Source organism: Rhinolophus sinicus, chromosome 16 (assembly GCF_057876585.1).
Source record: "Rhinolophus sinicus isolate RSI-liver-muscle chromosome 16, RSI-T2T, whole genome shotgun sequence".
NCBI lineage: Eukaryota > Metazoa > Chordata > Mammalia > Chiroptera > Rhinolophidae > Rhinolophus > Rhinolophus sinicus.
In genome coordinates, this window is record NC_142516.1 from 1125511 (window position 1) to 1152831 (window position 27321).

The following is a 27321-nucleotide window of genomic DNA, read 5'->3' on the forward strand; positions in this document are numbered from 1 at the left end:
CCAGGTGGCCGGCACTGGCCCCCATGGTCCCGGTGCAGCTGACCGCCCCACCCCACTGTGCCGGCCGCCGCTCTGCTTGCTGACCTCTCTCTCTCTCTCTCTCTCTCTCTGTTTCTGTCTGTCCCTCTTCCTGTGTGTTCTGTAGAGGATGTAGCAAATTTAACAGCCAGTGATGTCATGAATCGGGTAAACCTGGGATATTTGCAAGGTAATTTTGCTCCGGCGCACTCGGCCGCCGCCTAAGGGGGCATGCCCACCCTCCGCCGACGGGCAGCCTGGTGCCCGCCCCGCCTTGGCCAGACAGGCAGACAGAACAGGAGACGAGAGGGTCCCTGCAGGCAGGGTCTCGGTGCTCCCAGATGCCCCATTGCAAGGACTTTGACACTCCTCTCCTCCTCCAGCATCTGCTGGTGACTGACCAGGAAGGCGCATGGTTTATGCTGGTCCCCAGATTGTCACTGTGCAGCTCTGGGGTCGCCCAGCGCTTCCTCTCCCGTTTGTTGTCTAAGATGATAAGCCCTGCGTCAGTCTGCCCTGACCTCACAGGTGGGCCACCCCAGCCTGCAGCTAACCCCGTGGATACCCAAGGACCCCGACCCTCCCAGCTCCCCCTTGGGAAGCATCCAGATGGATGGTCCCAAGCCAGGGTCCTCCCGCCTGGGAGTGGGTCTGCTCTGCCCTCAGCTTCTGTGGGCCGCCTGAGCCAGGTGGACAGTTGCTGTCCACACCCCAGCTGGGGCTTCAAGAGGGGCATTTCTCTCTGTAGTTGAGACAAAGCCCATTGGTACCCCATGTCTGGTCTGGGCTCCCCATTTCTTCCAAGAAGACACCCCACGGCCCCCAGACCTGCCCCAAGACCCCAGCAGAGGTCAGAGTGGAGTCCAGGCCACACGCCTCGCTGCCAGGACCCCTTCCTTCCCAGGAGGCTGCTCACAGCCGTAGCTGAGGTCAGAGCCCACATGCCTGGCCCCCCTGGGGCAGCCTCTGCCCCCAGGGGTAACCTGGGCCCAGAGAGGCATTAGCTCAGAGGGTGCCGTCAGGCAGGCCCAGGAGGGACACCTCCGTGGTCCACAGCCCGGGCCAGAAGGGCCGGCACTGCATCTCCTGGGGTCTTGTGTTTTCCCCTGCCCGAAACCCTCAACGGCGTTCCTGGAAGGCCTGCCAAGCCAGCACTGATCAGTCTGGCGGCTTCCACAAATGACAGTGTCGCCCCTCCCTGAGCCTGGCTGCATCTTGCTTCGTGCTGAGGTGCCCAGTGGGGGTGGCCTCCCCCACAGTCACCAGGACTCATTGGGTGGTGGTGGCTGAGCGCCCCACCACGTGCTGACGTCAAGGGCCAGGACACAAAACCAAAGAGGCGTGACCGTGGAAGAGGTGGCCCTGTTAGCCAGGGCTGCAGGGTGGTCCATCCTGGGCAGGGAGTGGTTACGAGCCCCCCCCCCCCAGGGCTCTCAGCTGCACCCCCACTCCCAACACCTTCCTCACATCCACCCTCGAGGGAGGCACTACCGTGGCTCCCAGTTCATAGAGGAGGAAACTGGGGAGGTGCGAGAGGAGAGTGTGGACGCCCAGAACCGTGGGGCCAAGTGGTCTGCAGGGCTAGGAAGGGGGCCCCCTAGAGGCCTAGAGCACACGGTGGGGGGCGGAGTGTAGGCACAGGCAAGGGTGAGGGGGAACGGCCCTTGGACATTTGCCAGGAGAGCCATCGCCAGCCCCCACCCCCAACCCAGGCCCCATTTGAGCACGTGGGTCATGATGAAGCTGGCTGTCCTGGGAAAATCATGGTCAGTGTCTGATGACTGACCACACCCACCCGGGAGTGCGGCCGGGGCCCCACGTTCCCCACCCACCTCTCAGCTCAGCGCCCAGAGTACAGAGCTTGGCCCAGCCACGAGCTCTGCCTGTTTCTTTAGGTCTGTGGTCCATCCACTCCAGGGGGTGGGGCCAGGCCGAGCGGGAAGTCCCAGCGAGTGAAGACAGGCTGCTGGCTCTCACCCGGGCACCAATGCCCCACACACAGATGGGTGCCCCGTGCCTGCGGGAGAGAAACTAACTGGGGGCCCCGTCCTATCGGTTTCATTGTCTTGACTGAGTCCGCAAGCCACATGGCCGACCTGCTGATGGCTATGGTCCATGGGGCGGGGGCCCCAAGTGCTGCTTCCCTCTCCTGCCTGCATCACCCCTGCTGCACGCTCCAGGCACCCGGTTCTCCACCCTGGAAATGCACGCTGGCCACTCCGGGCTGGGAGGGGCCCCTCCTCGCATGGAAGCACGTGCGTGACCTGCCCTGGGGGGTCCTGATCGCTGTGGGGATCAGATTCAGCTCAATGCCCCAGCTTCCCAGCTTTGCAGAGAATTCTGTCCCTTTGTCAGTAGCCCAGGCGTGTACACTCCTGCCAGGAGGGGGCGCTGCACAGAGAGGAACTGGGGGTAGCTGGGGGCAGAGGTCACCCAGGTCTGGACCCCTCAAGCGTTATGAGGCGCCTTTATACATCACAGATGGGTAAACTGAGGCCACGAGCCATCGTTTCCCTGCCAGTGTACTCGGGGCCACTTCCCAGGAGTGGCCAACCCTGACCCTGGATTTGGCCAGGGAGACACCTGGGAGGTCACGGATATTTCACCAGAACCCGTTCTCATTCCTGATAATCGTGGGCCAGGGATGCAGGGCACTGAGGGGTGAGGGACAAGCCTGAGGGCTGGGTTAGGTGTGTGTGCAGGTGGCAGGTGTGTGCAGGTGTGCTCGGTGCCTGTGTTCAGGGCCAACGCCTCTGAGATGCTGGCTGCTCGGGCTGAGCAAGATGCTTGGGGTGTGGGTTGGAGCCAGTGCCCACTGTCCCTCATGGTTGCCCAGTCCTGGCTGAGTTGCCAGGTCAAGGGGTTCGGGCAGGATGGCCAGAAAGGCTGGAAGATTGTGCAGCTGGAGCACCCGGCTCCTGCGCTGGGCAGAGCGGGGTGGGTGGGCCTGAGTGGTAATGGCTGGTCGGGCCCTGTCTCCTTTGCAGACGAGATGAACGACCACCAGAACACGCTCTCCTACGTCCTCATCAACCCCCCACCCGACACGAGGCTGGAGCCCAATGACATCGTGTAAGTACTGTGTCCCCAAGCAGTGCAGACACTCGCTCTGGTCACTACTGTTGTCGACACTGCACCCCCACGCCGGGCGTCCAGCCCTGACCTCGTGCTGGCTGCCCTGAGCGGAGGGCGGCGTCAGCACCAGGCTCTTCCTGCCCACTGCAGGTACCTCATCCGCTGTGACCCCCTGGCCCACGTGGCCAGCAGCTCCCAGAGTCGCAAGAGCAGCTGCAGCAACAAGCTGGCCTCCTGCAACCCTGAGACCCGTGACGAGACGCAGCTCTGAGCCAGCCCTGCATGGATCCCTGCGAGTCTGCACGCAGCGTGACGCGTGGGTGTGCAGGGACCTGGTCTGCGACGCTGGCCTGGCCTACCTGGCCTGAAGCCGTTCCCAAGACTTGAGGGGACCGAGAGAGGAGAACCCACGCGGGGTGGGGGCGAGACCGCAGGCGGGGAAGCCTTTTTTAACCTGTTTTTACAGATCAACACAAGTCTGCACAAATGTACTGCAGCTCGTGCCCGGGCCTGCTGAGGAGCAGCTACGGGGTGGGGGCTGGACACTGCCCCTGGGCGGGCACAGCTGCGTTTTCAGGGCCACGCACCCACGTTTATTCACGGGGATTTGGCATGTGCTCGTGTTCTCCACTCTGCGGGCCCCAGCTGGTCCTGGGCGCACGACAGTCAAGCCAAGGCACTGCCCTGCTGGTGGGAGAACCAGGGGAGCCCCTCCCAGAAGAAAATCAGAGCAACAGAGGCCTTGCGGCTTAGCCAGGAGCCCGAAGCTGGGCGGGCACTGGACAGCATGTTGGCAGCCTGGGCACGTGAGAGGGGAGCTGGGCCTGCCAAGACACTGGGGTTCCCGCAGCCACTGACTGGGGGAAGCGAGTAAGAAGCCATCCTCCTCTATTTTTAACTGAACTTCCCCAGCCACTGCGTTCGCAGGCCCCGGGTGGTGGGCAGTGCTTTCCCAGCCTGTTCCACGCCCTTTGAACCTCCGTTTTGAAGCACAATTCAGCCGCTGGACCTGCTGGCCACGTTGGAATCAGCTTTTCTCCTCAGAGAGGGAGGGACTGGGTGGCGGTCATCCACGGAGTGCCACCCTGGTTCCTCCATAACTGTTTGTGACAGGTTGTGCTTGGGCCATGCTGGAACCTTCTATTAAATGGATGCTTTCCGCAAGCATGAGGATGGTTGTAAGGCATCTCCTGGGTGGCTTCATGCCCCGGGCCTTGGTCTCCCCTCCCAGCTGCCCGGTTTCAAGAGTTAGAAGCATGTGCAGTGACCACCTCCAGACCTTGCAGGGAAGCCCCTGCACCCAGGAAATTACATTGGCCTGGGCCCACCCGGAGCAGGAGGCAAGGCCTACTTGGTGGGAAGGGGGTGGCATCTGGGTCCTGGCAGCTGGGAAGCCTGGCTGGGGGAGACTGGGGGCCACCTGCCCAGCTCCAGAGCCTGGGCGAGCCCCTGGGGTGACCACACAGAGCCCAGGATCTGCCCACAGCCGTGCACTTGGCTGTGGGGGCCCTTAGGGGGCAGGGGACATATGCCTGGCCAGCAGCGGGTGCCTGAGTTTTTCCTCAAAGGACCCAAGAGGCTGGAAGGGCGAGGACCAGGCAGCACCAGGTGGTAGGGCACCAGCCCTGAGGGAGGGGTGTGACCAGGGGCCCTTGGGTGGGCAGGAAGGAGCTGCTGAGCAGGGTGGGGAAAGCCCAGGGCCCCTGATGGAGTGATGGGCCACCAAGGAGGACCAGGGCCCGTCCCTGCAAGGTCAGTGGCTCCCGAGTCCCACCAGCGAGTGTCCCCTCTGGCGACATCACCAGCAGGGCTCCTGCCACTTCCTGGCACCCATGCCCCAGCTCCCTGAGGGAAGGGGGTACCTGCAGGGACGGAAGAGAGAGGGGACTTTGCCAGCCTCATCGACCAGGGGCTCTACAGGGAGGGGCTGCAGCACCTCGAAGCCTGAACGGGAGGATGGTGTGCTGGGAAGCCACCTGACAAGTTCAGGAGACAGGACGGGGGGTGGGGCGTGGTTCCCCTCCAGCCCGGGACGGCTCCCTCACCACAGGCTGAGGGAAGACGAGGGTCCCTGCAAAGGCTGAAGGACTTGCCACCACCCTGAGTGGCCAAGAGAAGGTGTTGCCCAATGTTCTGTGATACTAGTTTTCAAACAAAATTAGCGAGAACCTTTTTATTTTCTTCATTCCTAGTCTAACAGAAAACTGTTTGCTCAAAATAACAGAACACCGCACTGGGTGATTGTCGCTTATGCAAGAGTTACATGAATGCCAGAGAAGCCCATGGGCCAGGGGTGGGGACTTGGTGATACGGTGGCCACATGCCCCATGACGCGGTGGCGACAAACCCGGCTCTGAATGTGTACCGCAAACTTGAGGGCCACCGACCGAAATCTCAAAGTACAATTGAGAGAGATGCTGGGAGAGGAAAGGATGTGGAATTATACAAAACGCTGATTAAAACCAGAGAAGGCAGGAAAGAGGAAGCTAGGAAGACAGGATACGGCAGCGAGAGCAACAGTTAGCAGGGTAGAGGCCAAGCCACCGCCTATGCCTGTGCCCAAACCGCGTGTCCCTGCCAAGTGCTCACACTAAGCACTTATGCTAAGTGCTTACACCAAGTGCTCACGCTGAGTGGTCACACCCAGCGCTAAGTACACTGGTCAAAAGACAGCCCCACAGAGCGGATGGAAGACCGAGGCTCCAGCCGCGGTGGGCGGAACATCGGCCCGTCATACCCCACCCCACACGTCGATGCGATTGGGCTGCAGGATTCTAACCCCAGCTGGCATGTGAGTCCACAGCAAGGCTTTCAATTGGTCTCCACAGAACCACTGAGGCAGGCACCCCCCCATTCTTGGACCTCATCTTTATGCTGGTGCACACCCGATGGCCTCAAGGTGCCTTTTCCTTTTGGGGCTCAAGCTCGCATCAGGAGCCTCGTAAGCTGCACATGCTGTGATGGGTGGCTGGCTCTGTCTTAGAAGCCGGGAGTTTCCTTTTGAAACAGACAAGCTAACGGTGCCTGCGGGCCAGGGGTGGGGTCCCATGGTCCTGCAGGTTGGATAGCACACCAAGGTCCGAGGTCCAGGGCAGCTGGCATGAGTGGCTCCAAGTCCAGGACCTCAGCCATCTGCCTGGGGCCTCCGAGGGCTGGGGTAGCAGCTGGCATCCCAGGACCATGGGCAGCCAGCTGGCCAGAGCCTTCGTCCCCGGTGAGGTCAACAGGAGCTTGGGAGACTCAGGAAACCCCCGCGTGGGGCCTCTAGCTTGATACTGCCCACTGGCGGGGCCGAGCCCGGCAGCATTTCTCTGCATGAGCACAGTGTTGCTGGTGTCTCCGCCATGCCCTGGTCGCAGAGCGCTGAGCCGGGAAGCACACCATCAGGGCTGGACAGGTGGCCCTGGGCCTGGCCATCCGTGCCCATGGCGCCCTGCAGGGGCACTGGCCTGGAGGGGGTGGCTTACACAGCCTCGTGAGCCACGCAGGCTGGCCCCACACTCTGCGGTCCTACTGCAGTGGGGGGCCCCCTGGCCCCCAGCATGTCACTGTAGGATCAGGGAGGCATGGACCAGGCTTGGGGGTGCCTTGCTCTCCCTGCAGCCCTGTCTCCCCTGGGGACTAGGCCCCAGACCCCCCACCTGCTCAGCCAGGACGGTTTCTTTCCCTGGTCAGTACCCGGGGCCTGCATTCGGCTCCCCGCCGAGGACGCAGAGGCAGCAGGAACTCTAAGACCATCCGTCAGGGAGGGGCCCTCATTTAGGATGTGATGCTGCTGCCACCACAGGACAAGCGGGGTTGCGTGCTTCGATGCAACCCCAACACGGGCGTCATGCTCAGGTCCCAGCCAACGTCCCCATAAAGGCTGGCTGTACGCATGGACTGGGGACATCGTGCAAGGAACCCCTGAAAGGTAGGCTGCCTCCAGAGTGAAGGCACCTTAGCCTTCAACGACAGACGCCAATCACAGCATGAAAAACAGGCCCACAGAAGTGACGCCAGGGCCCAGTTTGTTGGCTTCTGACCTTCATACTACTGCTGCCTAGACGCCATTTGTATGGGAAACCTGGTTTTACTGAGGACAGACAGGGAGAGAAGGAAGGCCAAAGAGCCTGAGGTTTCCACTAAGGCAAGTTCCACCCTGAGATCTCACACAATGTCACACCTGGGCCTTCAAATGTCATCAATGACTGCGAGTGGGGACCGTGAGAGGAGCCGACAGCCCCTTTAGGGAGCCCCCAGGGCGCTGTTCAGGACGCAGCCCCTGTAGGGCTCGGACCACAGGAGGCCCTCTCTGGGCTCCTCTAAGAAAAAGCCTGGCCTAGCTGAGCCACCAGTGTGTGGCCAGTTTGCTCAATGGTTAGAGCACGGTGCTCATAACACCAAGGTCGCCGGTTCGATTCCCACATGGGCCTGTGAGCTGCGCCCTCCACAACTAGATTGACACGACTTGACATGGAGCTGATGGGTCCTGGAAAAACACACTGTTCCCCAATACTCTTCAATTAAAATTAAAAGAAAAAGCCTGGCCTGAGAGATGGAACCCTGGGTACCTGCTTCCCAGGTGATGCTGATACAGCCGGTCCTCCCACCACACAACTGAGAGAAACGGCTGGAAATGCACCTGAAGGAACCACTTCTGAAAAGTCAAACGCTGCCTCACAGAATAATCAGCATCAATTATAAAAGGTTATCCAAGTTAATTTTACCAGCAAATCTTACTTCAGGTACTCCCCTCTCCCACCCTCTCCCACCCCGCGCTGCAAATAACTACAGTTTCAAGCAATAAAAATCTAATCTTGAAGTAGCTTGACAATTATTCTGCTTTTAAGTTTTGCCTGGGAGAAGAGTAAAGCTTCGGTCCCAAGACCTGATGAGAGACTGCTCTGTAGGAACACGCTGACAACCTTGGGTCGGGGCCACGGCGAGGGCAGTCACTTCGGCATGTGTGTACAGACACATCCCTGTGTGTGCACGCTCCTGCACACGTGCGTGTGGGGATGAGATAAATGCACCTGCACATATATTTGTGAAACAACAGGACTCGAGCACTCTTAAGTTTCACTTACCTTAGATACCAACCCCCTGGGGCTCCCAGAATCCTGTGAGCAGCAAGGACTCACAGAACCTTCACCACACAAGCACTTTCTTCACAAAGTGAAATTCTATGTATGGCTAGACAAGGGCAGCCTGTCTTCAGTAATTCGGAGAGGCAGTCAAGGACACACGACTGCGCCCTCCTGAGACACTTACAACATGACACAAAGATTTCAGGTGCTTCACAGCTCAGGTCTACAAACAATAACAAGGCGGGACCACATCCAAGCCAGAAAGGACTGAACTCTCCTCCCCAAAGGGAAGCCTTGTCCGAAACTTTTCATATGAAATGGAAAAGGTCACTGTGCCGATCGACGCACAAAGGACCGGGAGGCGTCTGGCAGCCAGTCCAGCAGCACCGGCCTAGAGACTTGGGACAGCTGCTCGAAGTGGCAGCTGCTGTGTCACTGTTTGCTGGCTGGCGTACCAGGGAAACTGTCACGTGTTAACGAGCAATTTCAGGATGCTCCGTATGTTGACAACTCCATGAGTCTGGCAGGAATGCCATTTGCCGGCACTGTGCCAGAGGTACCCCTGAATCCTCTTTAGAAACCACCGGGCTGCACTCACTTCAGCAGGACTGTTGTGACAGGGAAGCTGTCACCCATTTTGGCTTCCTACAGGAAGAGGCTGGAAAGCCTCACTGCTCCAGAAGGCAGAAGAAGGTGATTTCCTAGTAAATTAACTAAAAACAATGTGCAACTCCTCTAGAGCAAGAAGCTGGGCACGCTGAGCAACAAACTGAGCCATGACAACCTCGCACACGTGCTTAGCAAAAAGCAATTAGTTAATTACTTTATTACAGTGGAGTGTTTTCTTAAAATAAATACCATATAATATCAAACATACAGTGAGAAATAAAGCACACGTGAACAGCATGGTAAGGAGAGCTCACTGGGACGTTAGAACCACACCACCTTCCATCACGCGTACAGGGCAAAGCCCCGGTTGACACGTGTATATACACAATTGCAACAAACTTTCTGCTCGGAGGACAGGACAAGACCTACGATTCAGTCTAGTGTTTCTATGTTTCGTACCATGTTTCCGCCCTCCTCATCTATCTAAAATTATGGGATAGTTGTTGTCTGACTTCCTCTCTACCGAGCTTTTGTGTTTACTGCAGTTCGAGATAGATTCAAGTAACACTCCCAAGAAAATATGTGCAAAACTAATACGAGTGACTCCAGAATCTTCCGGCAGTAGGAGCTGCTGGCTGTCAAGCAGGTGTCAGCAGAGCTGCAGCGCCACGTGAAGGCTGGGGGAGGGTCAGGCCACGCGCCCAGGTGGCTGCAATGGACCGCCTGACCACCCTACCCCCCCAACGGCTGCTCTGGAGAAGTGTGCAGACTGCTAGGCCTAGGGGGGAGCCTGAGGCCATCCCACTTACTCGGAGCTCCGAGAAAACGGCAAATGTCAGTTTAAGTCAGCAGCAAAACAAAGTGCCCAGTGTGGACCAAGGACCGCACTCCTCCAGGCCGTGCTGTGCCGGAAGCAGGAATCGCGACAATAAAAATGCTAGAAGAACTGTCAGCTCACGTGCATCACCTTTAAGAGAAACATGCTCAGAGTGAAAAATATTCTACTTCACCAAAATCTGTCTTTATTAAAGTGAACAAATCATTAGAGTACTACCCCGACTAACGAGCGAGGGCTGCAACGTGCTACCTTGCCTATCTTCAGTTAGCAAACACCAGCTGAGGGTACCATTTGCCGTCCTCACGAGCGTGCCCGCAAGAGCCATCGCCGTGCTGTACACGTTATTCTAGCAGACAACTGTGCAGATTTCAGTGCTTCTAGGGGACTGGTGTTTTCAGTAAACTTTTTCTGAGCAGCAAAGAACACGAACTGTTTTCAGAAACCTCAGAGCGGGATATAAACGTTGGCAGTAGACACAATCAATCAATAAATATACAATTTCCCAAATGGAAAAGTTTCCTCAATATGAATTCCTTTCCTGAAGACATTCAGACACCCTGACCCAAGAGCCCGTCTCAGTCCTATAACCTCACGAGGCCACAGCCGCCAAGGTGAGGGCCCGGGTCATGTGCAAAGGGGGTGGGGCGAGACCAGAAAGCAAAGTACGTCACTTCCAATTTTGCTGAAGAACTTCAAGTAAAAGGAATCCGGCTCCACACACCCCCGGTCCGGGAGCCCTGTGGCCGCACCGCGCACGGTTCCCGGCCCTCCATCCTCGCTGTCCCCGGCATCCCCGCGCGCTGGGAGCTGGGGGTCTCTTCTGCCGGGAGAAGCCTGTCTGCGAGGCCTGGGAGTGCACGCCGCGGGCCCACGCGCCTCACTTCCGGGTCTGCGTCTTCTTTGGCACCGCGGGCCGCTTGGGCTGCCAGAGGTGGCTGTGAATCGTGAGCGCGTCCACACTGACAGACATGGTTTTGGCTGGGATCAGGTTGAACTGTTTTCGGTCCGAGCTGTATTTGTACAGTTTGTCGATCATTTTCTTGGTGATGCTCTTGGGCCCCGTGCCAGTTAGTTTGTAGATTTCCTCCGTGTCGGGATAGTAGCAGTAAAGCGCCCTGAACTGGCAGCCGGCATCACGGAACAGGATGATGTAGTGGTTGGCGTCACACTTCTCCAGCTCCTGCATCGAGGGAGTAAAGAAGAGACAGGAGGGCTTCAGAGAGGCTCCCACGGCCCCCACCTGCGGCGCTCCACAGTTCGATGGCCAGTGAGCCCCAGAAGCTCACTGATAGCCAGCAACAGCTCCCTTCCTTCCTGACACTAAGATTATCCACTCAGAGGAGCACCGGACGCCACCGAGGTGTTTTTTAACCTAAGCAGCAGGAATGCAAGGGAAACAAGGCTTCTCACATTAGGTGGAAAGCCGCGTGAGGAGGTGCCACCAGCACTGGCCATCAGGGAAATGCACATCCAACCAGTGAGGAGGGCGACAATCAGACAGACAGACAGACAGTGACGCTGGCAAGGCTGTGGAGAGACTGAAGGCCTGGCACCGCGGGGAGTGGGAGATGGCACAGCTGCTGATAATGTTACACTTTAGTTACCATGGACTCGGCGATGCCGAGAGTGAGCCACCAGGAATGTCCACAGCAGCCCTGTTCACAGTGGCCAAAAAATGGCAACGACCCCAACGTGTATCAGCGGACGAGTGGCTAAAGGAAACGTGCTCCACCCACACAGTGCGCTCTTATTCAACCATAAAAAGGAACAAACACCGGCACGTGCTACATGGATGAGACTCGAAAACATGATGCACAGAACAGACCCCTTCATGTGACGTGTCCAGAGGAGGCTGGTCCGGAGACGGGCAGCGGATTCCTGGACCTGGGGCTGGGGCAGGAGTGTGGGGCGTGGTAATCGGTTTTGGGAGATGGAATGTGCTGGAATTTGACAGTGGTGATGGCTGTGCCGACTGCAAACAGACTCAGCCCCAGAGTCGTACACCCCAAAAGTGGGACTTTAGGGCACAGGAGTGAATGGTGTGCCCCCAAAAGGAACCTGAAGCCAGCACGCCTATGGGTAGTGTCTGCATCTCACCTCTGAACTCTGAATTTTTTGTGGTGGTAACTTTTAAAAATACGCCCACATCATGCTTGACAATATCTAGTTTAACTCTCTACCCCAGCAGTTCTCAAAATATGGTCCAGGGGGTCCTGAGACCTGCTCAGGGGTCTCCAGGATCAAAGCTGAGATGCCACCTGCCTCTTCACGGCCCTCTTAGCGTTCAGGGAGCTTCCCAGAGGCTATGAGACAAGTGGTCTCGTACCAGACGGGATGAGGAAGCAGTAAGGACCCCGCTGACCGCTCCAAAGCTGGGCATTAGAAAGGCGTGTAAAACGAAAACGCCACTCTTCTCACTATTTTTGTTTTAAAAATAGTTATTTTTCACAAACGTATTGTTTTTGTCAGCAAATAATGGGTTCGTTACTTTAAATAATCAAATACATATTTTAAAAGATTAAGACGTTATGTACGTGATACTGATTCCAACTCCATAAAAACTGTGATCAGACACGAACAGAAATAGATGCAAACAGCAGCGCGCCTGATGTGCTCCCCCACCCGTCCCTCGGCCCCGCCTCTGCCGCTCCTTACCCGGCGCAGCCCACTTCCACCCTCGCTCTCCTCACGTCCATTCTTGCTCCGGAGGCGGGTCGGCTCAGACCCCTCTGCCCACAGCTGCGTTCGCCGTCTGACTCAGAGCAGAGCTGGAGCCCCTCTGCTGCCCGAGGCGTCCGATCCCAGCTCCCACTGCAGCCCTTGGGTTCCCAGGAGCTCCGGAGCCTTATTCCTCAAACCTGTATAGCCCTCCCTCCCTCCCTCCAGGTCTCTGATCAGACATCATTTTCTAGTAAGAGCCACCCTGACCCGCTATGACCCTGCAGCTGCCCCGGGGCCCCCGTTCCATGAGCACTGTGTCATGGGGACCGAGCCATGCCTGTTTGTCCACGCTCCATTTGTGGTGGTTTTCGCGCTACGACATCAAGAGCTGAGCGATGGACCGTGGCCCAAGCTGGAAACCATTCCTGTCTGGCCTGTGACCCCTCTACCGGGGCCGCCCCACAGCCCAGCACGCCAGCCCCCGACCCAGTCCTTAGGGCTGCTCCCCGCCCCTCCCCACCTAGACCAGCGCGACAACACTAACCGAAGAGGAGTCCCCGCCTCCCGCATGGTGGGAACCTCGTCGCCCACCCAAGATTGAGCTTCAGTCTGCTTAAGGGCAGCAAGTCCTAACCTTGAACCTCTATTTCCAACTGCCTTCCAGATCTTTCTACAAAGGCCCAGGGCCCGACAGTGTTCTTGCTGATGTGAAGAACAGTGCTGCCCTCAGGGACGTGGCAGTCACGACAAGCACTTTACCCCCGGAGTTTCCAGTTGTCCACTGATCCCCTCCATCCCTAGAACCACCCTCACCGGCTCCTGCCTCCCCCGACACAGCGAGGCCGTCCTTACAACACCGCCCTCCCTCCCGCTCTCCACCTGAAACCACAGTCCTCAGCTACCAAACTAAGTTGACTGGTTTCCTCCACTTTGACAAAAATGACACCCGTTTTCCATTCCCCACCACATCCCCTCGGGTCCCCCACCCTGGACCAAGAGGGCTTCTCACTGGAGGGACTGCCCCAGGCTCCCAGCTCCGTCCAGTGTCGTCCGTCTAACCAACTCCTGCTTGTCCTCCGGCGCCAGTGACGTCGTGCGGTCCCTCAGGCCCGAGCACCTGTTCTTACACGTGTACGAACTGCTACCGAGCAGGGATGAGCCCCAGGTGTGCGCACCGAGGGTGTTTTCCTTCACAAAGAACCCTAGTGCATAAACACCTTGCATTCTACACAAAAACTGAGCAGTAAAACTTGATACTTGCCTCCAATATTGAGTTCTTGTGAGGTTCGTTCACTTTTCCAGCCAGACAGCAGTGGGATATCGCGTTATGAATGATTGGTTTGTTGGATTTGCTGCTGGGCTCCTTAAACAGCTTGGGACCTATGAAAACCAGGCCAAGATTTGCAAGGTCAAGATTCAAGGCACACACACAAAAAAACCCAACAATGTCTCACAACCAAGCAATGGGCAGGCTGCTTCGGGATGTTTATGATTGTATGAAAACGGGAAAAGCCACTTCAAACGTTATCTGAAAGAATTTTGAGTTATAAACTTTGAATAAATTTTAAAAAGACTAAAGTCATTAACAAAGTATCCCCTTTCTAATTTCAGTTTGTTGGTTATAAGGAAGGCAAAAGAAAACCAGGAATTAATCATTTTTAATGTCCAAGGTTCCAAAGCGCCCAGGACACGCTCCAGCCATGGAGTTGTGCAGATGTAGATGCGTCACCTGCTACCAAGGCAGCTGGAGGGCCAAGCAGTGCCCACCCCGACCAGATGTGCGCCTGGGACCACTACGGAGAATGAGGTTGTCACCTGTGTACTCAGCCACCGAGGCGAGGGAGGACGCTGCGGACGCCGTGTCCCAATCTCTGTCCGTGCTTCTGCTGGGGTTGCGGCTTAATACGGGCAAGGCTTCCAGTGACTCAACTCTGCTGAAAGAAAGGGACACGGGTGAGCAGGGACAGGCACGTGCACACGTCCTCTCCGCCACAACTGTGCACTGGCTTGTGGAATTCCAGCCTGACCTGGGCCAGCCCGCACCCCAGTGCAAGGACCATCAGCAGTGGCAGGGGCTCCACCACGGCGGACGAGCGCACGTCGCTCTGCTACCCATGAATGCAACCATACGAACGCAATCATAACGCTGGGCTAATACAAAAGTCCAGCACTTGAGGCACTAGAGTGACGGAGGCGGCCAGACCGGAGGGGCCACCCCTATCAGAGGAGGTTCGCCTTCATGCAGCCTCTGTCCAGGAACTGGCTGGGGAAGCTGGAAGATGATGTTTGGGCCAAACAAGGGACAAGACCCTGGGAAGAGGGGAGGCGACACGGTGGGCCGAGTGCAAAACCCCAGGCCTCACTGACGCTCCAATTCCTGGCAGGCCTGAGCTGCGTCCCTGCAGAGCAGTCTGCACTGAACACGGCAGAGGCCCCCTGGTGGCGCAGCTGAACATAGCGCCCCATGAAAGGGAGGCAGGCAGGGCTGGAGCTGGAACCCAGCTCAGGTAGCCGACCGCCAGGACCAAAGTCCAGCCAGCACCCAGAGTCCCTGAGAGGCATCCTTCACGAAGCCCAGGCAATAAGAAGCCACCAGGACACTGGCTGCGGCCATGGATGCACACACATAATAAAGGACAGGTGGGGGAGGGGCCCCTGATGCCAGAAGAGGAAGTGAGGGGGATGCGCAGGGTGAGGAGGGCACTGAGCAAAAGCCCAGCGGTACCGACAAGGTCCCAGCATCTCCCCCCGAGTCACTCGCTCTAATGGGACTCGTTCAGGGACTCATTCAGTGCCCGTGGAAGAAGCCGGCCTTAAGCAACCCGAGGACACGGGACACACACTTCCCTCTGGGCTGTTCCCAGCCCAACCGCAGCCGGACCCTACTCGTGGGCGACCCCCACTGAGGGGCAGTCAACAAACGACTGGCCTGCACATGCCCAAAGTGTCAAGGTCAAGAACGACAAAGACGGGCTGAGGAACTGCTCCGAAGCAGCGATGGGGGACACACAGGCCTGACCAGGACCCTCAAGTGCGGAAGCACGGCTCTCAGGGACTCGCTGGGACAACAGGTGACAACTGGACGAGGACTGGATCCGATCAAGGTGCTGTTTGACAACGCTGGTTACGTCGTCATCCATAGGAGATACACACTGAAGCATTTAAGAACAAAACACACGATGCTCCCACCTCAGTGTAAAAATGCAATTGCCGGCGTGGGCTGAGGAGGCAGGGGAGAGGGTGACGAGCATTTGTGCACGTGCCCACTGGCGGCCCGGGCATCTCAGAGTCCCTGTGTAATGACTGCAACGGTTCCAAACCGGAGACATTACCAATTCAAGCTCCAGCACCACCTCCCTACATTGTCTGCCACGAACGTGGCGCCGCCTCCTTACCGCTGGGAAGGCGTGCCCCCCGAATGGACGCTCTCGGGCTCGGTCGTCGCCGCGGAGGCCAAGGACAGGCTGGAGCCCGACTGGGCCCGGCTCAGGTTATCCGCTGCCGGAGATAAGAAACGCTCTCGTCAGACATGTATGTGTCTGTGTTCGGGACCAGGCACCCGGGGAAGCCACCCGCACGTCCTCGCATCACAGTGTCACCCGGGTGAGGGGACCAGGGCCGGTGCCCACACCCCTGGGCCTGCTCACGCGTTGAGGAGCACTTGGTGCCCGCGTCGCCCCGCGGCTCTTCCCGGTGGACCGACTTGGGCCGCGGCTTTCTCGGCTTAGATTTAGGGTTAGCCAGGCCCTGCTCCTCTAAGATCTGTTGCTGCTTCCGTCGTAAGTACTCCTGCTTGATCAGCTCTCGCCGCGCCTTCTCCTCCTCCTTCCGGATCCGATCTTCTTCGGCTTTCCGGCTGAGGGGCGAATACGTCAGGACCGTCCCGGTCAGAGGGACACGCCGGGGAACTGGGGGCCCCGCATCACTGCCCCATGTCAGAACCACACCTCTCTGCACACTTCCCGCGCGCGGCACATGACACCAGGATAAACGCATCCGGCTCCCGGGGTTGGGGTGGGGATTCAGGGAGGGGACTCCAGGAAGTACGTAAGCCCAAGCAGGACGGAGGGGAGGGGGCGTGACAGACATGGTCCTGGGGCAGGCAGCGGCGGGACCCCGGGCACCCACCGGGCCTCGTCTCTCTTGAGCTCCACTTCCGCCTCCAGCTGCTGCTTCCGTACACGAGCCTCCTCGGCCTTGCGCTGCTGCTTCAAGAGGAAGGCCGCCCGCTTCTTGGCAAGCTCGTCTTCCGCCTTCTGCTCATCCTGCAGAACAGACATGGCTGAACATTACCGGACACAGCCCTCAGATCTCCCAGGCTCTCCTTTCGCCCAGCAGCCGTATCTAATACAGGCTTAGGAAGTTTCAGTGCAAAGGCTTCCTTACTCATTTTAATTGATGAATAAGCATATCTTCATGATGCTACAAACACACAGAAGACACCACACTGCTGAGAAAGCGTCATAAAGCCTGTCAGCTTTGCAAAGGTCTGCACTGGGTTCAGCTTGCCTCAAAAACTGAACGTGCTGCCACAGGTGGGCCAACACCCATGGGCTCATCTGTTCATGTCTGAAAGGCACTGCCGCCACATAAAGCAAGCCGTCTTGCTAAGATAAACGAGATGACTGTAGTTACGGCACCACCTTCGTAACTGCCAGGAGGAAAGGCGACACTACTAGAACAGAAAAGAAGTGCTCACAGCTCATTTTCCTTTTTTCCCTAAGAAGAAGGACAAGTGAGGCACCATCAGAATCAGAAACGTTTCTCAGTGTTTCTGCAGCCATCCAGACTCTGGAGCAGGCTCAGCACACTTTGGGCCCAGCACCCGTTTCTGTGGAGCCTGTAAACTAAGACTGTCTTCACATTTTAAAATGATTAGCAAATCATCAAAAGAAAACCAGCACTTCATGAGCCACGAAGCTACTGGGAGCTGGCGGTCCAGGGCCCACCCACAGCCACACTCGCCTGGGGCTGTCCTGACAGATACAGCGGTTGCAGCCAGGCTCTGCTAACACCCTCACCACCAGGACGAAGTGACCACCTGGCCACCACTTGCCACCACACTCCCAGCTATTTACCTTGAAGAAGAAGCCGACCCCTGGCTTCTGGTCACCCTCACCGCCAAGGTCCACCGTGCTCTCGTGGCCCTCTGTCTGTCCGTCCTCGTCGGGGGCCTTCAGGTCCGACAGGTCCACCTCAATGAGGCTGGCCTTGTTCCTGGGGGGCCCGTCCCCGAGGACGTCCTCCTTTCCCACGACCACACCCCCGGGGGCGCTGAGCCCCGCCTCCTTCACACTGCTCTCCAGAACTTCTCTGAAGCTCATCTGTTCCGACAAAACGTTGGTGTCTTTGGAAGATGATAGAACCAACGCCCGCTGGTTGTTCTCATCGTGCAGGCGGTAAGTGTCGAAGAAGCACTTCTCATGAGGGTCACTGGTGGGGTCTGCGTCCCAGCCGGGGTCGGAGGGCGTCCTCGGCGGGAAAGGCCGTACATGGGGCAGGGCCTCCACACTGGGGGTCGGGGTCTTGCTTCGGGACGAACCCTGCTGCCTGTCTTTTGCAACCTTCAGCTCAGCCGGCCTTCCCGGGCGGGAGCTGCGCCCCTGACCGAGACGGGGAGGTCTGCGGGGGCCTGGCACCCCAGGCGGAGACAGCGGCTCCACGAAGTGGATGCCCGCCTTGACCTTCTGGTCCTGGCAGTTGTTTCTGGAGCCCGGAGCTGGCACTGCCGGGGACTTCAGGAGCAGCTGCTCCTGCTGCTGGGAAATCTTCAGGATGGCCTGCTGCAGCGTGCTGATGGTCTCATTCAGCTTCTCGATGGAAAGGTCGCACTCGCCCACGTCGGCCACCTCGCCCGCATCCCCCAGAAGGGCGGCAGAAAGCGCTCTGCTCTTCTCCAGCCCGTGCAGTGCAGTGTCTCGGGTTCTGTGCTGCTGAAGGAAAACCAGGCTTTCTCGGTCCCCATCTTGACACTCGCTAACATCTGGCTGCTGCTCCTTGAGCAGAAACTCCTCTGTTCTGGACGCGCTGCCCCCGAAGGCCTCGCCGTTGTGCTGGGGACCTTCCCTGGCCGCGAGCCCCGGCTTCAGAGGCTGGGGCGCCGCCTCCGCCTTGCCCTTCTTGACCACATGCAGGAAGGCCGCCTTCCCCAGCCGGAGCCGCTGCCGCGCGGACAGCGCCTCCATCTCCTTCTTCTGTGCCTCGATGGCCCTCCGCTTCTCCTCCAGCTGCATGTGCAGCCGGACCAGCTCAGAAGCCAGCAGGCTGGCGTGGTCGCGGCCCTGTGGCCCAGGGCTCTGCTCTCGCTTCTGCTTCCACGTGGTCAGTGGGGGCGGGCAGCTCTCTGAGGCATCGGGCGTGGTCTTCTGGGAGCTGCTCGTGCTGGACTTGGTCTCACAGCTGTTGAGCCTCTGCAGCTTCCTCTCTGCGAAGCTGGTCATCTTCACGCTCCCACTGGCCACGGAGACGCTGCTGACCTGAGAGACCGTGCTCAGGCAAGGGCTGGAGCGGCCGCTGGCGTCGTCCTTGTCCTCGTGCTCCCTCACCTGCATGTCCTCCTGCAGCTTGGCCGACTCCTCCTCGCCGGCATACTTGGCGGTCGGCACGGCGTGGTCCTCGCCGATTAACTCGGGCCCCGCTTCGTCTAAGTCAGCGATGTCCGAGTCGGAGTCCTGCCTCAGGACCGTCCATGGCTCTGGGTCATGGGCGCGGGGGCTTCTCTCACGGCCAACGCAGAGCCTGCCCTCCGAGTCCTCGTCCACTCCGGCCACATGAAGAAAGAAGCCGTCAGCAGACTGTCCCTGAGACAGCGGATCAAAAGCACTGCTGCGGGCTTCCCCGGCCTCAGTGGATGCGGGGGCCAGGCCCACAGCGGGCTCTGAGCAGATCGGGGTAAAAGTCCTATTCAAGTCGCGGCTGATGTGGCTGCCGGGCGCCTTCCGCCGCCCCAGAGGCAGGTGGCTCTCGCCGGGCCTCCTGGACGTGCAGGTCCTCGGCCGCCCTTCTCCGTACTCGTCCTCCTTGGTAACCGTCTGCTTCTCTTTGGCCGGCCGGAGCACGGCCGGCATCAACGGCTCCAAGAAGAAACTGTCGGGCTTACTTTCTAAGGTGTCTGCCAGCCTCTGGGGAGACCTGGCACCTGTCAAGCCCAGGTCACCGCCGTGGGGAGCCCCATCCATTCTAACAATGGCCACGAGCTCTTCATCCTCATCCTCAATGTCGACATTGTTCAGGAGGCTTTTTCCAGGCGCCTTTGGGGTTGCGGGGTGCGGCTGGTTCTGTGGGGTCAGCGTAATGACGTTGGATGCCAAACTGTCCTTGCTGATGGAGCGGGCCAGGCTGATGCTGTCGCCAGAGCCAGCGTCTGTGTCGTAGCTCGTAGTAGGATGGACAGCAAAGGGTGCCGCTGACACAGGCCTGCAATGTGGGAAAGAAGTCCATTGGACATGTCGCTATCTGCACGAGAGGCGACACCAACAGTGACACCACCACCAGTTATGACAACAGAACGCGAATCTTAACTATGGAGAGTGAAACCCTTTTCGTGGGCAGAAGAAAACCACAGGTGATTTCAGTTCAGCAATTCTCAAACATTTTGCTCCTGGGACCCCTTTACACCTTAAAAATTACTGAGAAGAGCTTTTACTTATTATAGTTATCAATATTAATAGTTACCATACTAGAAATGAAAGCCAAGACATTTTAAAACAAGATTAAAAAATGCAATAAAAAACCTATCCCATGAAAAAAGTCCGTATTTTCTAAACTGAGGAAGTTAATATTGAGATGAGCGGCGTCACTTCACACTTCCGCAAATCTCTCCAATACCTGGCCGGGTTCTCATATCTCACTGTGACTCAGTCCCGATCTGCTGCGACAACACACGTCATGGGTGTCGTCTGCTTGAGAGAGGAGCAGAGACGCAGATAACACAGCGGCGTATTCTGGCCCATGGACCCCTGGAAGGACCTCGGGGAGCCCCAGGGGTCCCGGTCTGCATCAGGACAGCTGCTGCTAGTCTAACGACATTTCAATCGGAAACTTATTTGAAATGTAGACAGTTTACCTGGGTTTTTTTTCCGGCCATGCTACTGCTATCCCCCGTGGCTGACCATCCACTCGGGTTAAAGAATTAGATCGGTGTCGCTGATCTGGTGATTGAAGGAAACAGTACATGTGTTCAGCGTTAAATAACCAACTTTAAATCACTTGAAACTCAACACAAAAACCATTTCTCAAGGAAACGCATCATAACTCACACCCATTCAAGGAAAGCAGATAATCGCAACCTAATTTTCAATAATATCAATAGTAAGGAATGTACAATTCAACAGTATTCAGTCCACACCATGAAGTGAAATAATCAGGACTCTCAGGGAATGTCATCAACACATGTTAAGTTCTTGCAAGAATACAACACAGCATATACTGTATACTTCATATAATTTACTAGATTTAACGATATTTCCACTATAAAGACTATACATACTAAGGTACATCAATACAAATTGAAATTTATGATGCCATAGTTAGTCTTAACTAAAATTATTACGTCATAGTAAGAGTTTAATTTTGAGAACTGTTACTTTGGTGAACTACCGTCAGAAGAACTGAGGAGGAGGAGAGAGAAAGTGGAAAGGGCGTTCCTACCGGGGGGGTCCTCTCCCTGCACCGTCTTTTGCTGCTTCTGCCTCAAAGGCAATAAAGGATGCGATGGGCTAAAGGCAGAAGCGCCCTTCCCCCTAGATGGAAAAAGAATGGGAGAGAAAATCACCTATTTAGCAATCTTCAAGTTCAAAAGCCAATGTAAAAGGAACTACAGACACTCACGAATTCACACTAATCTGTGGGAAATTCATAGGTTCTTTGGGAAAAATTGTTATAAAAATGAACCAAAATAGTACCAAGAATTTCAAACTTGGGATAAATAACCAAAAACTGCAACAAGGGGACATGCTGCCTTCTGGTTACAATTTATAATAAAACAAGTTCCAAATTCTAACAGCAAAATCCAAGTTATTTTTCTCTGGGGGGGGCAGGGGCCAGAGGGGACGGGGCGGGGGAAAAACCTGTCACTACCGACTCCGGTACTTTCAAGAGGTAACTTCAATTAAAACTGGACACTAACGAGGAGGGGAACCAGGACGCTGACAGCCGCGAGAGCAGACAGACTCACAGATGTTCCGCCTCCTCGGGGAGCAGGTGGTGCCGGTGGCAGCCCTCGGCTGGCAGGTGGGCAGGGGGCTGAAGCTCGGCCGGGCTCGCTGCTGCGGGGCCGCCCAGGAAGCTGCGCTTGGTGGCGTTGGAGATGGGAACAGGGGGCCGACTGCTTTTTTGGTGTGACACTGTTTTAGCTGCAGAAGTAGCAATTTTACAGAAATGTTCACGTTATTTACAGTCACTTACATTAGCAAGAAGCATCTAAAAAAAAAAAAACCCTACAGCTTTTGTAAGCACTAAAAATAACACAACTTTTACCTGCAACCAAACTTCTCCCAAAAACCTGGTTTCTAGTTCATCAAATGTGCTCTGTAATAACAAATACTACAAATATCACAACAAAGTGAGTGCCAACAGTAAGACACGGCACCGAGTAGGACGAGGAGAGCCTCTGACAGCCACGTGGAGCCTCCAGTGTGTGAGCAGCCACCCCAGCAGTCACTTCGGCTCCAGTCCTGAACAGGAACCCCATCTCTCAGGCTGCTCCCCAGAGAGCTGGCCCAAGACGTGGTGCCAGGGCTAGTCCACGGCAGCAGGAGCTGGATTCAGGCTGGACCCTCTCCGGCCAACTGGCAACAAGGAGCCAGCAGCTTGGCAGCTGGAGCCCAGATAGCCCTGGCCTGGGGGGCAGTCCACTGTGGGAGACACAGTAGCTAAGGTGACGTGAACGTGGGGAGGAGCTTCCGGAACAACAGGCTGGGTGGCTGCCCGCACCCACTGGAGCGCGAGGAGACAGGGAAGGAAAGGCTGAGACAGCGAGAGGCGGCCAAGAGCCGGAGTGAGAGCGGAGGACAGAGGGTGCGGCGGGCAGCCGGGGTGAGGCCCAGGCCCCGTGGGCAGAGAAGCTGGCTGTGGAGGCTGCTATGCCAATCCTGACACACAGGATGGAGAATTCTGGGCATCGAAAAGCTCAAATTCCTGGACTCCCTGGGACTCCGTAGGCCCCTCCCTGTGGAGAGCCCCCAGCCCCCAGGCTTGGAGACCTCATAGGCCTCCTGCAAGATGGCATGTGCCCTGCAGGACCTGGCCGTCCCCCGCCGGCCACCAGGCCTACCAGCATGGCTGGGCCTGACAGGAGGAAGGGGCCACCTGGGGCAGCCAGCAGGTCCGATTCGGGAGGGCTCCCGAGACCCATGCAGAAGCGACCAGGCAAGCTGCACGCACGACTAAAAGCAGGGCCCTCGCTACGTGAGGGGAGCGACGGAACTGCGTGGCATGTGCAGGGCCGAGGAGGCAGAGCAAGGTGGGGGCCAGTGGCAGCACACAGGGCCTGCGTCACTGCCCCCGGGGGGCCAGGCGGCTGCGTGAGCCCGCAGAATCCACGTGGACACAGTGCCTGTGATGCGCCAGGCGGAAGGGCAGCCACCAGGCGGGGCAGCAGAGTTGTGGAACGAGAACGGAACACAGCTTCCCCAGGGGCAAACGGACAGCAGCCACCCCCAGGAAGTCCCTATTCTAAGCTGTCTCTGGGCCTGAACTGGTTGTGCCTGAGCCAACTGCCTGGAGAGGAGTCTGCGGCAGCGACCCAAGCCTGCCCCACAGGGACATACACCTTTACTCAGAGGCCTGCGTGCTGGGGAGGGGGAGCTGGCATCGATACCCAGAGGCCCAAAGTGTCATCGTTGCCCATCCGGGTGGGAGAGGGAAGGCCCAGCCAAGGTCCAGGGCACCCACAGGCCAGGGTAAATGTAGTTGGTGGCTGGTGCACCAGCCACACTGGGAGTTGGCTTGGCCGAGGAGAGCCTTAAAAACCGCCCCCCAGGTGGTAAACGAGAACCAGTGATGACCCCATGTGGGGTGCAGGAAACGTGACCCTGAGGACCTAGAGGATGCCGAGTATAGCCCCTGAATCTCCATGTCACTCCCCAGGCCACCCCGAGGAAACCCGACAGAGTCTGGCCAGAGTCGGCCCAGCAGGAGGCCCAAGGGGCAGCTGTCCTGCCAAACCTCCGACCTCCAGGACACAGCGAGTGGCCCGTGACCCGGTGCAGAAATGGGGACCTCAATCTGATAAATGCCAACGACGACAGGCTTGGAAGCAGCCTCCAGACAAGAACAACACCTTGGTTTGGCCTGAGACCCTCAGCAGAGGCCCGGTCACGCCGTGCCTAGATGGAGACTCCGGATCTTGCCATGCCAGTGACGGTTTTAGGGGCACGCCAGGTCATGCCACCCAGAGTAAAACACAAACACCTCTACATCCCACTTGTCACTGGGAGGAGGGTCTGGAGGTGGCACGCTGCACACCTGGGGCACCGCTCCAGAGAATGACATGGGTGCTGTGAATGGGGACCGAATAGGAAAGGGCTCGTCCACAGGCCGGGCCACATAGCCCAGCAGACCTGGCATGGCGGCTGGCAGTGGGGAAAAGGGCCGCGCGCTCCGAGGCCAGTCCCAGTGGGAGAAGCACAGAGCAGCACCCCGGATTCTGGGGCAGGCCATGCTGCTGCGCCAAAGAACCACACACCTTCCCACAACAGCCCTGGCGTCACTGGCCATGGCTCACCTATTGAGCATGCGTCACGAGCGGAGTCCTGCCAGACACTCCCAGTCACAAGGGCGAGCTCGCCCCTCATCTCTGACAGACAAGGTACCTGGGGCTAAGCCTGTGGGGGCTGCAAGCCGCATGTCATTTAGGACCCTGGCACCAGCACTGCCTTGGCTCTGGCCTGAGTTTGGCTAACAGACAGCCGACAGAAGAATGCAGACAGATGCTGCTGGTTGCTGCCAGCCAGCCTGTCATCAGCCACCGCCATGGAACAATGGGCACACGCATGAAGTGGCCAGAGGCAGGGATGAACCTACGCATGAGAGTGAAGGGCACAGACTCCCACCGACCAAGCTGCCCAGGGCCAATGCCGAGCCCCCGGCACACAGTCTTCCAAGCGGCCCGCTGACCACTTAGCGGTTGTCAGCTTCACTGGGCCCTCGGGGAGGCCAGCAACCACTTTGGTCAGACACACACATACTCTGCTTCACGTGTGCCTTTCCGGACCCGGGCCAGCCACCCCACTGGCCAGCAGCTAAGAGAGCGCGTGCCGGGCTGCACTGACCCCGCAGATGGGGACACGCCTTACAGAGGGAAGTACACAAGTGGGCCCGTGACCACGAGACCTGTGGGTCATGCCCAGCCCGGAATGAGTGGCACCACAGCTGCTTCCTGGGTATTTCCACTGCAAGGAGAGGTCGCCAACAAGACACTGCAGGTGTGGCTCCCCACGCTGCGTTCCCGGGCGCCCGCTACAGCCCCAGTGCCTGCCCCACAGCGTCCTGCTCCTGCCTCTTGCTCAGGAAATGACCATGACGGAGGGAGTCACACTCCTGGGAAAACACTGGGGTCCGAGGTGAGCAGGGAGCGGGTACAGAGCACGACCTCTCAGAACACCTGTGGGTACCAGATGCAGGGAACAGGCCGATGGCCCTTCCGGCTTGGGGAGACATGGAGGTGCCCGAGTTGGGGACCAGGGGAGGGGCACGCCCTCACCACCGGCCCGGCCGGCCCACCACCTGGTGGGGGTGTCTACACAGTTTCAGTGGCACCAGCAGCGAAGCCACGCGCCTCCAGGACTTGGAGGAGCATGTGGAGCCCGTTTTCACGAAAGATCTGGTCAAGTCTTCTGCTCATTGTTCTATTGGGTTTTCTTTCACTCATGGATGTGAATGAGCTTTCTATACATTCTAGGTGCCAGTCAGCCCTTGGAGACAGTTGGTTTGTTTTTCTTTTTAATCATCTTTTAATGAAAAAAAGGTCTTAATCTGGTCAACACAGATGTTTTCTGCCTTGTTTGAGGGACAGAAAGTGAGAGCTGTGGAGGGTGAGAACAGCCCCCACAGACCAGTCGGGTTCACTTGCTGCCAAGTACGTCCATCAGAACCCCGCTGCCCCTCGGGTGCTTGCTGTGCGGTGAGGACGGTCCCAGGGCTGTTCAGTCTAGGAAAGCTCCTGCAGGGACGGGCCCCAGACGGGCAGCCAGGACACGACACAGGTCTCTCCTCCCCAGAGAAACCATTCAAACTGAAACAGCACTGCTGTACAGAACGTTAGGCACCGGTTAAGGACACCCGAGTACCGAAAAGCTCTCCGAGGAAACAGCTAGCAAGTCACCGAAGTTCGTCACTCACCATCTTTCAGTTCCTGCACGTCCCTGGGTTGAACAAAATCTGGTCTGACATTCTCAAACCACCAGAAGAGCTCAGCAATAAAAACCATAACGTTCGGCTAGAAGAAAAAAACAAAAAAAGCCAAGGACACGGTAAGTAGCTTATTCACACACGGTTTTAAAAATGTGTGTTTAATAATTCATTATTACCTTCAACACTAAGGGAGCATACAGCATATCTTCTAAGGTGAGATAAAAGCATTTGTTAAGATATTCATTTGAGAATTCTCTCAGAAGCCGAATATTATATAGACTGTCAGCCATCGATGTTACCTCCTTCAAGCATATATCTAATAGATAAAAAGAAAACTACAATTTATTATAAAGATATTCTGCTTCATAAGTGTGTGTACATAAATATAAACTCTGAACTGAAACACATTTTAAATGAAGGTAGTGGTGACACTTTAAAAAGTAGTAACATTAAGAAATTTAAACATTATAATAAGTACTATAAGTAACAGTAAATATAGGAGAAAACACTGGAGAAAAAGATCTGAGAAGTGTCCGGGATCTGAATTTAACTGTTAACATCTAAAAAGCGTAACAGAAATCATGGGATTTTAAGACTGGGCTTCCAAAACGGACAGTAACAACCGCCTTCCAGTTTATGAAAGGACTGGCCGCATCAAGCCAGTTAATGTTTCGCTGAGTTTCTTTACCATCAGAAATCCCGATGGGGTTCCTGCAGGACTGCAGGAGGGATAACATCAGGAAAGCCAGGCTTATCCAAGGAGTAATACAGAAAGAGTACAAATCACGAATTCAGGCCACGGTGCGTGCCGGGGTGTCCCTCCGGGAAGGAGATGGGGGACTGGGGTGATCACCCTCTGGGGCCGGACACCTTTCCAGTTCAGGGTGCTCCGCAGGGCTTGATTGGCCAATCTCAGCACAGGTGTCCGGGGGCCACGAAAACGCCATCCCCTGAGCATGATGCCCTTTGGGGGCGGGGCAGGGGACAACTGCTCTCAGCTAGGAAGCACTAGAACTAGACACAGCTCAGGGCTGAAGGAGAAGCGGCTGTACTGATGACTTAAGTTAATCTGGCCTGTAAGCAGACAGATAAGGCAGACAGGTAAGGACACAGGGTCTTGCGAAACAGAAATAAACTAACTTGATTTCTAAGAAGCCATTTCTGAGGGTTTAGAAACCTGCACAAGCCCGACTCACTGAGTTCTGTCCTAGACGGTGTCCGGGACCAGGAAGTCCCAAAGAGACCCGGTAGAAGATGACCGACTGTGCACGCTGCTATTACTGAGAAATGTTTCTTTCAAGTTCTGATCACAAACCATCACAAACGTAAACATCAGCCGCCCAGGTACCTGTACCCAGATGGAATGGTAACGTCAGCCCTTACGTGATTCAGACCATTTTCTTCCAGTAAGAAGCACCATACACGGTGCAGGAGACCAGCCCCCACCAGGTGGCCAGCCGTTCCCCCAGGGCTGCGTGACTCTTCTATGCGGGGTCAGTGTTTTCATCACACTTGGCCTGTGTCCGTCCCTTAGTGAGGTGCCCTGAAACAGGACACTGCTGACTTGGCTTCTTAAATGTACATTCATGACAACAAACTACACCTCGTGTGCAACCCGTTTTCTCCCTGAACTCAGTGTTACATCTGCACACAGACCTCCATTGGTGCGCGCAGACATCAGTCACTCATGTGAACGGC

The 27321-nt window shown here is 56.9% G+C and overlaps 2 protein-coding genes across 19 annotated transcripts in view; one reads left to right on the forward strand and one right to left on the reverse strand.

The window, feature by feature from the left end:
• Positions 1-4263, forward strand: part of KCNT1 (potassium sodium-activated channel subfamily T member 1) — a 63891-nt gene extending 59628 nt beyond the window's left edge. For 8 of the 13 annotated variants that reach the window (XM_074331379.2, XM_088793357.1, XM_088793353.1 and 5 more), the window contains 3 exons: positions 146-208; positions 3006-3090; positions 3244-4263. In XM_074331379.2, coding sequence (XP_074187480.2) covers positions 146-208; positions 3006-3090; positions 3244-3364 — 269 coding nt within the window. In that variant the 3' untranslated portion in view covers positions 3365-4263. The remainder of the gene's footprint in view (positions 1-145; positions 209-3005; positions 3091-3243) is intronic. The other 5 variants (XM_074331380.2, XM_088793356.1, XM_088793355.1 and 2 more) reach the window with 2 other exon arrangements.
• A 4689-nt stretch (positions 4264-8952) lies between these two features.
• Positions 8953-27321, reverse strand: part of CAMSAP1 (calmodulin regulated spectrin associated protein 1) — a 57673-nt gene continuing 39304 nt past the window's right edge. For 3 of the 6 annotated variants that reach the window (XM_074331375.2, XM_074331373.2, XM_074331371.2), the window contains 12 exons: positions 25800-25939; positions 25612-25708; positions 21446-21623; positions 20920-21011; positions 20336-20420; positions 17349-19686; positions 16399-16535; positions 15918-16126; positions 15666-15768; positions 14086-14204; positions 13532-13650; positions 8953-10789 (listed from right to left, as the gene is read on the reverse strand). In XM_074331375.2, coding sequence (XP_074187476.2) covers positions 10487-10789; positions 13532-13650; positions 14086-14204; positions 15666-15768; positions 15918-16126; positions 16399-16535; positions 17349-19686; positions 20336-20420; positions 20920-21011; positions 21446-21623; positions 25612-25708; positions 25800-25939 — 3920 coding nt within the window. In that variant the 3' untranslated portion in view covers positions 8953-10486. The remainder of the gene's footprint in view (positions 10790-13531; positions 13651-14085; positions 14205-15665; positions 15769-15917; positions 16127-16398; positions 16536-17348; positions 19687-20335; positions 20421-20919; positions 21012-21445; positions 21624-25611; positions 25709-25799; positions 25940-27321) is intronic. The other 3 variants (XM_074331374.2, XM_074331372.2, XM_074331370.2) reach the window with 1 other exon arrangement.